The sequence below is a fragment of the Stegostoma tigrinum genome, chromosome 17 (assembly GCF_030684315.1).
Source record: "Stegostoma tigrinum isolate sSteTig4 chromosome 17, sSteTig4.hap1, whole genome shotgun sequence".
Lineage (NCBI taxonomy): Eukaryota > Metazoa > Chordata > Chondrichthyes > Orectolobiformes > Stegostomatidae > Stegostoma > Stegostoma tigrinum.
Genome location: NC_081370.1, coordinates 29,206,033 through 29,219,073, shown reverse-complemented (window position 1 = coordinate 29,219,073; position 13,041 = coordinate 29,206,033). Strand labels below are relative to the sequence as shown.

At 39.2% G+C, this 13,041-nt stretch overlaps 1 protein-coding gene across 11 annotated transcripts in view; it reads right to left on the bottom strand.

The window, feature by feature from the left end:
• Positions 1–13,041, bottom strand: part of stk33 (serine/threonine kinase 33) — a 261,638-nt gene that overhangs the window by 83,710 nt on the left and 164,887 nt on the right. For all 11 annotated transcript variants that reach the window (XM_048545736.2, XM_048545735.2, XM_048545733.2 and 8 more), the window contains one exon: positions 1,971–2,084. In XM_048545736.2, the coding sequence (XP_048401693.1) occupies positions 1,971–2,054 (84 nt within the window). In that variant the 5' untranslated portion in view covers positions 2,055–2,084. The remainder of the gene's footprint in view (positions 1–1,970; positions 2,085–13,041) is intronic.

Sequence of the window (13,041 nt, the reverse complement as noted above, 5' to 3'; positions counted from 1 at the left end):
TAGGCCTACCATGCCAGGGATCATGCATGTGAATCTCCGCTGGACAAGCTCCAGTGCAAGTATGTCCTTCCTGAGGTGTGGGGCCCAAAATTGGACACAGCACTCTAAATGGGGTCTAACTAGAGCTTTATAAAGTCTCAGAAGCACATCGCTGCTTTTATATTCCAACCCTCTTGGGATAAATGACAACATTGCGTGCAGTTCTGGTCGCCCCATTACAGGCAGGATGTGGAAGCATTGGAAAAGGTGCAGAGGAGATTTACCAGGATGTTGCCTGGTCTGAAGCGCAGGCCCTATGAAGAAAGGCTGAAGGACTTGGGTCTGTTCTCACTGCAGAGAAGGAGGCTAAGAGGGAATTTAATAGAGACATACAAGATGATCAGAGGATTAGATAGGGTGGACAGTGAAAGTCTTTTTCCGAGGATCATGACTTCAGCTTGTACAAGAGGGCATAGCTACAAATTGAGGGGTGATAGATTTAAGACATATGTCAGAGGCAGGTTCTTTACTCAGAGAGTGGTAAGGGCATGGAATGCCCTGCCTGCCAATGTAGTTAACTAAGGCACATTAGGGGCATTTAAGCAGTTCTTGGATAAGCATATGGATAATGATGGGATAGTGTAAGGGGTGGGGCTTAGATTAGTTCACAGGTCGGCGCAACATCGAGGGCCGAAGGGCCTGTTCTGTGCTGTATTGTTCTATGTTCTATTACATTCGCTTTCTTAATCACGGACTCAAAATTATGGACTTTCCTTAGAAAGACATCATAGCTTGCAGGTTGCGTTAACTCATTTCATCGTATGTGCTAGACCCAAGGCCCCCATCACGTCCTGAAGAGCTCAGTTATCCAAAGTCATCACCAGTTACTGGAAGGGGCCAGTAGACACATCAGCATTTGACACTGGCTACTGTCCAATTACAATGTGTTATTATAGTTGTCGGTTTCATCATCACACTTGGGTCAAAATGTGGTCAGAGTTAATAGGAACTGCAGTTGCTGGAGAATCTGAGATAACAAAGTGTGGAGCTGGATGAACACAGCAGGCCAAGCAACATCTTAGGAGCACAAAAGCTGACGTTTCGGGCCTAGACCCTTCATCAGAAAGGTCTAGGCCCAAAACGTCAGCTTTTGTGCTCCTGAGATGCTGTTGGGTCTGCTGTGTTCATCCAGCTCCACAATTTGTTATCTGGGTCAAAATGTGGGGCTATTTCAATAAAAATTATTCACATGTTCTTTCCTCTTTAATTGAAGACAAACCCTTCTCCAGCAATGGGACAAAATGTCTTGCTGCAGAGATTTTTGTGGGTTTAAACCAAATACTTGAGCACATGATATGTATTGACAATTGAGTACAATATACAGTGAGTACTATTTGTTGGAGATGCCATATTTAAGAGTCTTAATTTAAACTGAGATTCCATTCTCCCTTCCACGTGAAAATAAATGAACCCCAACTTACTATATAAAGTGCAAGGAGATTCTCAAAAATGTGTTGGAGAACATTTCATCTTCAATTAACAACAAACAGTTTAGTCATTATCTCATTGTCACTGGAGATCTTTTAGATTCAATATATACTAAACATTACGACAGTACACTTCATTGTCGATTGTGCAAATGTTCTGAAATCAAAATAAATGCAACTGATTTTTTTTTCTTATTTGACAGTCTGCTGAATAGGCGAAAGTAGGAAACAGCTAAAATGTGGGTGAGATGGACAATGCAAAACCTATAAATAAATTTGTCAATCAATTTTCACAAGGGCAGTTTCATTTTTAATTCATGCATACAGCAACTAGATTTTTCTGCATTTCAAATTATGCTTATGTATAACTCAATTGTGTACATCGCATATGTTCAGAGTGTTATTTTCCCAAACAAAGAAAACATATGACAAAAAGAGAAAGACCTAGAGAGAACTTCTCACATTGGTGTAAAACTTTAAGGAGTTTTTAAATTATCAACATACCCGAATAGCAAATTCATCATCAACCCTTGTGTGAGGTACCACCTTGTATTCAGCATTACTGACAGTGGCACGCTGTGAAGGCATTTTACAGAAATACTGAGCAATTTCACCTTCCTGCAAATGGAAATGATTGCATTAAGTTGAAAAATATTGTAGTTTCAGAATAAATCTAACATTGTGTAACAATAATTACAAAATTAAAATATAGTGAATGCAGAAAATCTGAAATAAAAACAGAAAAACTCAGTAGGTCGGGCAGTATCTATGGAGAAGGAAAGAGAATTAACATTCCAAGCCAAATACCTTTCATTAAAACTAATAAAGGCTAGTAATGCAACAAATTTCAACTATGTACAGGGCAAAGTGGAGAAAGTGAAAAATAAAACAAAAAGGGAACATTCACAATATATTTGGAAGACAGAATGACAAAAGAGATAATGGTGCAAGGGTAGCAATAGAACAAAAAAAAATGATCTAGAGGACCTAAAAACGATAAAAGCAGAGTCATTACAGCACCTGCTGTCTGGAGGAACAGGACTAGAAGTTATGGTCATGTTAAAGCAATCAGTCTAATTTTCAGCAAACACATCACGGCAGTGTAAGAGACGCTGATGGCAGATATAAATCAATTCCAAACGTTGTGTTTACTTTCGTAAGGCATGTCAATAAAATAATGTAACATCCCTTGCATCACATTCCCTTTCTGTAGGCAATAGCAACAATCTACAAGAAATAATGTGTACAATCAGAGAGCAGCCTTGAACAAATTATGACTTTTAACCAGCAATTGCAAAATACTGTAGAAAGTGGAAATCTGAAAAAGAAACAGAAAATGCTGATAATATTCAGCAGGACTGGCAGGTCCTCTGTGGAGACAGACCACCATTAACATTTCAGGTCAAATGCCTTTCATAATGTCTTATATTAGTGATGCAAATTAACACAGTAAGAAAATATGGGATACCATAAATCCAAAAATGTAACTGGCAGAAAATGCAAAAGGAAGCAACATACCACATATTTTAACAAAGCTGAATACATCACAGAATAGACATTCAATGACTGAGATTATTGCATTGAATGATTCTTTGCAGAGCTTTTTAGATGGGAACTCTTTTCCATTAATGAGAAGATTATTGAAGTTAGAAAGTTTGCTCACAGCCAACCAGCAAACCCTATGATGGTCAAGGAAGCAACCAACACAAGTAGGTATTGTCCAATACAGCCAACAAAGAGAATTCATTCTGAAATTAAGATACTGTGGTCATTTTATTAGAACAAATATTTATTATCAGAGAAGGGGTTCATTCATTATAATTAATATTGGAGATAGTGATGTGGATCCAGGAAAACCTGACAACATCTGGTGTGAAATATGAATTGATTAACGCACTTGCAAGGGGCCAAAATTGCAACATCCTCTCTTTCAGCTCCTGAAGAAACTGTTTTACATCATTCTGGATTCTGACATTTATTTACCAGAAGGGAATAAAAACACAAGTAGCTTCTTACCAGCAAGGATTTTTCCAGTAAATATATAACAGTATGACAAAAATAAAGGAAGGCTTGCATATTCAGAAAGTAAACTTCTCCTCCTTATCATTCAAACCATAAAATCATAGACATAGGAGTAGAATTAGGTCATTTGATCCAGTGAATTTGTTCTGCCATTCGATCATGGCTGATAGGTTTCTCAACTCCATTCTCCTGCCTTCTCCCCATAACCCTTGATCCCCTTGCCAATCAAGAAAATCTTCAATTGTATGATTTCTAATTCCAGTGCTCTTTCAGGATTAAGTCTAAGTCATTGTATGTGTGAATTCTTCTCAATATTATCATCAATTTGTCCTTCATCAACTTGAGCTAATGCTTCTTGCTCCACTGTCACTGTTCTGTCATTTTTTTAAGTTTCAAGGAAGTTAAGCATTATTGCAAGGCCAGCAATTATTAACCATCCCTACTTACCCTTGAGGAGGTGGGGGATATGACACCTTCTTGAACTACTGCAGTCTATCTAGGGCAGGTGTATTCAAACGACTGATTAGAAGGAAATTCTCTGATTTTGACCCAAGACAGTGAATGAACGATGATAGTTTCAGGTCAGGATGATGTGTGGGTTAGAGGAGAACTTGTCGAAGGCATTCTTATGTTCCGACTGCCCCTGTCATTCTAGGTTTCAGGGTCATGTTTTCTATGTTGAAGGCGGTACAGTGAGTTGCTGTAATGCTTTCTACATATAATTCACATTGCCTCCACTGTGTATAGGATGGTGGAGAGAGTGAACATTGAAGGCGATGGATGGCATACCAAATGGGCTGCTTTGCTCTGGATTCATTAAGCTTCTAGATTATTGTTGGAGTTGCACTCATCCAGGCAAGAGGAGTACATTCCAACAAACTCTGACTTGTGCCTTCTAGATCATGAACAAGCTATGGTAAGTCAGGACGCAAGCTACTTTCCACAGCATTCCTATTTCCTGACCAGTCTCCTGGATACAGTTTTTGCAAGGCTAATCCAGTTCAGTTCCTGGTCAACAGTAATTCATTGGATGTTGACTATGAGATTCAGAAATGGCAAGATAGTTGAATGTCGTGGATAGATGGTTAAATTCACAGATTTGGCATTCATTTGTCTGGAGGCCTTTTTTTCTTCCCCTCAAGTGTTGGTGGCATTTTATGTTCAGGAATGCATTGGGTTTACAATTTACAGCTCCATGATCTCCTGATTTGTAATCACCAAACTAGTCTTGCTACAGCTATTGTAATTTCTGTCAGATAAATGTCAGGCTGAATATTGATTCCAGCCAGTGTAGAGTTTTAGCCCATGCTCAATAACTTCAACTCTGCTAGGGCTACTTCATGGTCTCTTGGCGTCAAAGACAGTCACTTTTGCCTCATCTCTTGAATTCAGCTCTTTTGCCCATGTTTTCACCAAGGATGTAAAAGGTCAGAAACTGAGCAACTCCGGTGAAATCCAAACTGAGTATCACTGAATAGATAATTGCTGGTCAAGTGCCATTTGATAGCACTGTCTACAAACTTTGGTCACAATTACAATCTCATTAAGATCCTCTGACGTGGTGTCCTTCCAGATGAGAGAGATAAGATTGTGTATAGTAGCATTTCAGCAAGGATTCCATTTGCAATGGCAGCTTAATTGATTCTCCACTGTAGGCCGGCCTTATTAATCTCATGTTGGGCTGAGGTTGTGTAGAGGGAGTAATGGATAGGGAGTGGTAAGCAGCGGGAGATAGTCCAGAGGACTCACATCAAGGACTGAGTCTTGGTTGACAGATGCTCAAGTTGCTTTTTCAGACAAGCGTCCACTACATTTCTGTTCTTGGTAAGTACCATTCTACCGTCAGTTCTCATTGGAGTAGATTTTTGAGCCATAGTTGGTCTTGACTAATAAGAATCCATATATGTCAAGCTTGTTGATGAGTTGCTGTATGTCCTGTGCTCTTTCCAGCCACTATCTGTCATTTGGGTCAAATTTTATTGTTGGAAACCAGCCTTCATTTATCTTTAGGCCTGCTTTCTTTCTCTTGAGTATTGGTGGGGCTTCATGTTCCAGATTGTCTGGCACTGTGGACTTTTTGAGATTCCTGTTTATTATAGTCATCAGGTAAACTGTGATGTGAAAATCCTTGCTATACCTTGTTCATATGTTGATGTAGTCAAGCAGGTGGCAATATCAAAAGTGAGAATGTCACCATGGAGTCTCTTATTGATCTCTGATGAAACAGAGTGCTTGTTCGGGTCAGACCATGCTTTAGGCAGTTCTTCAGGATGAAGACTCAGTGACTGTTTATCTTTCCTACACCTTACTAGCCAATCACACCTTTCCCTCATCACTCTGGCATTGAAATCAACAAGGAGTAACAACTCATCTCTCGTTGGGAGAAAAGGTGCGAGTGGAAGGAAAGTTTTGTAACTGTCTCAGGGACAAAGAATATCAAATTAAAGAGGCTGAGATCAAGAATAAGTGAGGGAGATGATGCATCCAGAAGAGAATGGTAGAGTATGCGCCTTGATTGGGAAAGGGTGCAATTCCAGAGACAGATTCAGCTTGAAGTAGCAGAGAGAAGATTGCGGCACTTATGTTGGCAGAGCGGTTAAAGTTGGGAACCTTGTTCCTATAGTGCTGTGTATTTCTCCAGATTGTTGAGATGCTTTAATCAGAGAGACAACCTCAAATCAGGCTGATGTGGTCTAGAGTGGTGGCCTCCACTGTTAGTCTTGAAGGAAGAGGAAGTCCCACTTCTGCACCACTCTTCAAGGCCCCTGTCAGCTAAGTGGGAAGCTTATTTACCCCTTCTTGCTACATGCAACACAAATGTCAGGAACCACGCAGGGTAGTTAGGACTGACACTGACAGACATCCAGTGAATACAGAGTTGTCCAGGAATGGTAAGGAGGGAGAAAAAATTGCACATGACAGATGTTGTACGACAGGGTAGGTAGTTAAATGATGTCTGTTTGCTAAGATATAGCAAGAAATCTCACTGGGTCTCACAGACAGAACTCCTCCAGAAAAAAAAACAATTCATACTGAGGCAAAAAATTAAAATCCAGCACATAATTAAGCTAACATAGCTTTCTTTCATACGCTAACTTTTCCTTCCTTAACATTTTTGTCTTTTTTTGGCTTTTCTTTATATTACGGCCATTCTTCTGGTCTATTGTATGTCTATGCAGAATTATATGCTTCTCCTTTGGATTTAATACCATCTTAAACTTCTTTAGTTAACCACAAATATTGGGTTTGCCATTAGGACAACAATAAATCAAACTCAAACTCTATCAAAATTTTAGACTTAGACCCCATTCTCTGTCCCTCAAAGTGACTATAACATTCAGTCATATTATTGTATTCCCACCTAAGAATGCTGTTATTAAGATCCACATCATCCTGTAACTATGTATCTGTAATAGCTATCAGATCATACTTACTTATTTCTACTTTTGTTATGAGTTGATTTGTTTCCTTTGAATGCACTCAGGTACATAGCCTTTGGGTTTATTCTTTTGAAATATTTGTAACCTCCTGCTTTATCTGTTGCTTTACTTTCAGATTTGTGATCTTTATCCTTCTGGTCGCTGTATAATTTCCCATATTAATATCTTTCTTTATCACCTTGTATATCCTTTTTGGATTACCACATCTTCCTAAATCCAATCTCCTGCCCCACTAATAAGTTTAAAGTGTTATTTTTCTTTTACACAGCTTATTAAAACACCAGTCAAGCACAGTTCAGGTGCAGATCATCCCAATGGTACAGATTCCACTGTTCCCTGCATGTCCTTGAATGTGAATCACAGAATGTTAACCAGAGGTGCAGCAAGTAATTAAGGGGGCAAACAGCATTTTGGCTTTTATCACAAAGGGATCAAAACACAAGACTAAACCAGATTGATTACAACTTTACAGGCCATTAATGAGGCCATACCTAGAATGCTGACAGCAATACCAATACTGTACTGGTGTATTTACCTAAGGAAGGGGAAACATGCCCCAAAGGGAGTGCAACAAGGATTCACTTGACCAATTCCAGGAAATAAGAGATTGTCATCTACAGTGGATTTGAGTCAGCCAAAACTATATTCCCGATAATTGATAAGAAAAATAGATGGTCTAATTGAAACAATATTTTATAGATTCGGCAGAGTTGACACTAAGAAAATGATTTGCCAGTCTGGGTATTCTAGACAAGAGGGTTAGAGTATCAGAAGAAGGTGTCAACCATGAGGCAAAAAAATTTCCTCACTGCGAGTTTGGAATTCTCTAGCCGACAGAATATTATGGTAAATCCAGTAAAGATTTACTCCAAAGGGTATGTAAGTGTGGAATTCTCTTCCACAAAAGGCTGAGTGCGGGGTCAAATCAAAATTTGAATCAGCGATCACATGTATTCGTTAGATTAGGATACCAAGAGAAATGGATCAAAGGCAGGTAAAGTCCACGATGGACTGAAATACACCTGACTGAATTGTAAGTCAGACTCAAGGTGCTGATTAGCTTACACAAAATCCTATGTTTCTATTAGGAGTTGGAAAATCAAACATAAAACCCATTGACAAAAATATGCCATAGGAAAGAAAATGACTTAAAAATGATAGATATTTCAATATATATATTTAGAACATATTTTTCAAGACAGGGCTCTTCTTATTTGAGGTACGTACCACTAATTGTATACAACATGTTTACTAATGAAAATTAGTAGTGCTTTGTTTAAAAATATTTTTCTAATTTTAATCAATGATAAATTTAGAATGCTCCTGATCAAAAAACTCCATATTAATTTGACAACATAACATGTAATACCTACATTGTGCAAAAACACTTCAGTAATCTTATTTACTATGGATTCCAAATGAAAACATACAAAGTAAATGACAAAGTAGTAACATGGTCCTTGACATTAACAACAAGTGATTTTTGTTCATTTGGCAAGGTTATTGCATTTATCTTCTCAACACAGTTGAGTGTATATGATTTAGAATGAGTTCATTTGGCCACCAAAGTCCAAACCTGAGAATGTAGTTCATTAACTTAATTTTAAAAGCTTTATTTTTAAGCTTGCTATCTGCTTGGTTTTAATCTGAACATTTTCCACCAGAGACTTCCTGCACACCCTGATAGCGTAGTACAAAAATACAACCTTTTTAAATTTTGGCAGCATTGCTACAATTGGATCTTATTTTCCCTGAAGAAATTAAAGTCAAAATTAATGTGTGGCTCAGAGAAATTTGTTTTCAAAAGTTTTGCTTTGGTAAAATCGCTTGGACTATTGGTAATTTGAATTAAGCACTTTGACACCAACAATTGTGTCAGTGTGGGCCAATATGCTATTTTAACTGCAAGGATGATTGGCGAGGGATGCAATGCCTGCTTCTTGACAGGCAAACCTGCTGGGACCTGGCCAAAGAGATTAGAATTTTTCTTTAAATGTAGGTTTCTTTATGGCTCAACGTCACTCATGTTTATCTATAACGTATAACTAAGTTTAATGTGTACCGTGTACTTCACATACTAAGAATCAGGAAACATGATTTGAGCTTTATTGCCACAATTGTTCTTATGTGCATGGTGATGTGAGATCCAGAAGCCTGTTTGTGTAAATGCATTTAAATTGTGTTTTACAATCCTTAAGTGAAGAACAAGGAGTTTGTAGTTGACAGCATTAAAAAACCTGCTGTTTTCTAACAATAGTAGCAGGGACACACATACTGAAAAATCTAGAAGGAATTCTTCAGTGTGCATGTGCCAGGCAATGGAGACGGAAATGGTAAGCTCTCTCATAAGAAATGCAGAGCGTATACTAGAAATGGGCGGTCAAATCGTTCTATTTTCAGTTGAAGTGTTTTGTTGGGTCTGAGTCATAGGGCTCAGTTCAGCATGGCTCACAGCAACACTTTTTATCCAATTTTCTGCTCCTCACCTCATTAATTATGCAACAGGGTACCCTTCTCGCTATCTGGGTCTAGGTGGCTGTGTCTGGTGGTGTACCCTTCTGGCACAGTCAGCATAAAAAACCACGACTCTGCACTCAACTACCCTGTCCACAAGCACTTTGTGCATTTTCCAGGAAGTAGGGAGTCAGCTTCAGTTTCTGGGTCACGTCTTCAGTAATGATGGTTGAGCACCAGTGTTGAGAGGTAGCATCTAAAGTTGTGTGCCGCTGATCTACAAAAAACACCATAGCAAAAATCCTGTAAGGCTCCAACAGTCTGAGTCCAAGTCCCACTTGCCCCAGAGGTATAACATATAATGTATGAACAGGTTGATTAAAAACAGTTTTAAAAATCCAAAAGTGGCAGGGGTCCTAGGTAGGAGGCTCTCTTTTATCATCAGGCATTTGATAAGAAGCTATTGCAAACAACTTTCCCATATAAAAAATGTTTCAGATGGTTTATAGTTTTTGAGAAGAGTTGTAGCTCAGGTTGTGGCTGAGGTTGCAGGCTTGCTCACTGAGCTGGTGCGTTTGACTGCAGACATTCATCACCACATCTCCAGCAAAGCGTTGGTGATCTGTCCTGCTTATTACTTAAATGCCACAGTTTGCTGAGGTGGTCAGTATTACTTCGGCTTTATTTTTCAGTGGTTTGTAAGATGGTTCACGTACTCCCAAGCCACCCGTAATTTTTGTGAGCCTGAAGTGCCTGTATTCTATGTATTCACTATATGCATTAGACTGCAGCTCCTGTTCCAATATTTCAGAAGGCTGTTCCTCAAGTTTTGTTGGCAGGCTCCTGATTTTTGGCTACTTGATGTGTAGTGGAGTGACAGGATAATTGGAGGATATCCTCAGGAGTCTGTCCCGAGGCCTGCAGCATGGTCATTAACAGGGCTTAGCAGCAGAGTGATGGGAGTGGTTAAACATAACAGCCTGCCTCTCCTCCAAGGTTACTTCTGCATCTGATTGTCTTTGGAGCCTGTGCTGTTAGATAGCACACTTGAGTCTTTCTCCAAGCAGTGGATGCCAGGGTTGGGGGCTAGAGCTGGAATGCATTATCTCTAACCAAAATAACATTTTAATTCTAATTTATTTTTGCTTATCCTGTGCTGAGGAACACAGGTCTTCTTTGTGGTTCTGCTCCTTGGCCTGGTCACTAGAGCCATTAACAGGTTTCTTAGACCCAGTTTCCTGCCCTGTCAAAGTTTACTTCCACACACAGAAGATCCTGGAGAGGGAATAAGTGGTGTCCGCTGGTACACTCGAAGACCTCTGCAACCAGTGGGCCCATAGAAGCTGAAAGGCATCATCGTTACCCACAGCTAAATTGATTTGAATTTTATAAATTTGAGAGACTGTTGCCATTTAATTTATGCCACTTTCTTGAAATAAATATTAAAGTGAGATATAATTCAAATTTGATGTTTCTGTAGCATCTTTACAGTGTGGAAACAGGCCGTTTGGCCCAAAAAGTCCACACCAACTCTGTGAAGAGCATTCCTACCAGACTTACCCCCTACCCTATCCCGGTAACCCTGCATTTCCCATGGGTAATCCGCCTAATCTACACATCCCTGGACACTGTGGATAATTTAGCATGGCCAGTCCACCTAATCTGCATATCTTTGGACTGTGGGAGGAAACCGGAGCACCATGCGGACACAGGGAGAATGTGCAAACTCCACACAGACAGGTTGGAACTGAACCTGGGTCCCTGATGCTGTGAGAGAGCAGTGCTAACCACTAAGCCACCACCTTCTTTCACAATTTGATTTTTATTACAGTGCCCGTTTAGGTGGCTGTATCTAGTTAGTTTTCTTTAATTTATTTTTCTGTTGGTTTGCAATCTAATACAAAAAGGATGGCTGGGACACTGACGCCAGTGAATCCATGAGGCTGCATGGAAGAGAATAAAGTTGCTATTAAGGAAAAGCTCTATGGCTTAGTTCCTGATTCACTCATTGGCTGAGATCCCACAAACATTCATAAAAAAACTCTGTCCCTCCTCCATCCTCAGTTCCAACCAGCATGATCAGATCACAGAAATTGAGACCACTTTGACCTGCTGCTGCCGCCGTCTCCAAAACCATTTAGTTAGACTGCCTCTAAAGCTCTCCTTGCCCTAGCCGTGGGCTTGCATTTTACCACAGTTTTTTAATCTTTTCTCAAGATCCATTGGTGCTTATCTTGTCCATGAGACTGCTCTTGTCTTACTTTGAAGTTACTCCTACTAAACTACTGACCACCCATATGGCCTCTTAGATCATTGACAATTCTCTGTCAACGGTCTCTCTGCATAAAAAAATTCCTTGATGCACCTTCCCTGCAAACTACTTGCATACTTCCAATCTTCCTATTCTTTCCAAAAGATATGCTTGGATATGCTGTCACCTTCAAAACTCGTGCCCATCATTCATGAAATGCCCATGTTTCTTAATTTTAACCAGGTTTCTATCCTTGCCACAATACTGAAATACTTTGAAGTCACAAATGGCATTTGTGATGACTGTGACAAAGAATAACTATCCATCATCATTCTCTAATCATCTGAAGCATTTGAAACAATTTTAATGCTATCCTGTTACAATATCTCTCTATTGTAATCTACCAGGGTGAGACTGTATGCATCTATCCATTCATATGTCTTATCTGATGTTCTTACTTAGTATATTAAATTAAAGAAAGAACAGCATATGCTGGAGATCTGAAATGAAAACAAAGTGCTGGAGAAACTCAGCAGGTCTGGCTGCTTCTGCAGAGAGAGGAACAGTTAATATTTAGAGTCCATCGGCCTTTTACATATTTTCATAAATAAGAAGACCAAACTTGCACACACTATTCAAGAAGCCAATATGCTACATAACTGATGCATAACTTACTTACTTTGGTGTTTAATTGCTGTCAAAGTAAAGCATCCCAGAAGCCTTCATTAAACATTGTACTTGTGTACTAACATTTTCTGACTCATGCATCAGAGCTTCTAAATCCCTCAACATCTTGGAATTCTGCATTCATTCTGTGTTTAAGTTAATTCTGGTTTTACACTCTTCCTGCCAAAGTGTATAACTTCACATTTTCCCACATTTTACTCTGTCAGATTTTAGCCCACTCAAGCTACCTACATGTATCTGCAACTTCATTATGTCTTCTTCACAAGAAACTTTTCTCCCTATCATCTGCAAATTTAACTACTATGCTGTTGCTTCCTCATCATTGATGCAATTGTAAAATGTTGAAGCCACAGCACAAATACCACTCATCACATTCTGCTAATGAAAGACTCGTTTGTACATACTCTCAACTTCCTGCCAGCCATCCAGCCAATCTTGTATTCATGCTAATGTTACCCCTTAGACCATGGGTTTTTATTTGCCACAATAACCTTTGATGTGACTCCTTATCAAATGGCTTTTGGAAATCCAAATAAAGTACATCTACAAGCAGCCCTTATCCACAGCATAAGTTCTCTTTCAAAGAACTCCAATAATTTGGTTAAACAGGATTGCTCTTACACAAAAAGATGCCAACTCTTTCTGATTACCTTGAGTTTTTCTAAGTGTGCAGCTACAGTCTCTTTAATGATCAATAGTAACACCTTCACCATGACCAACA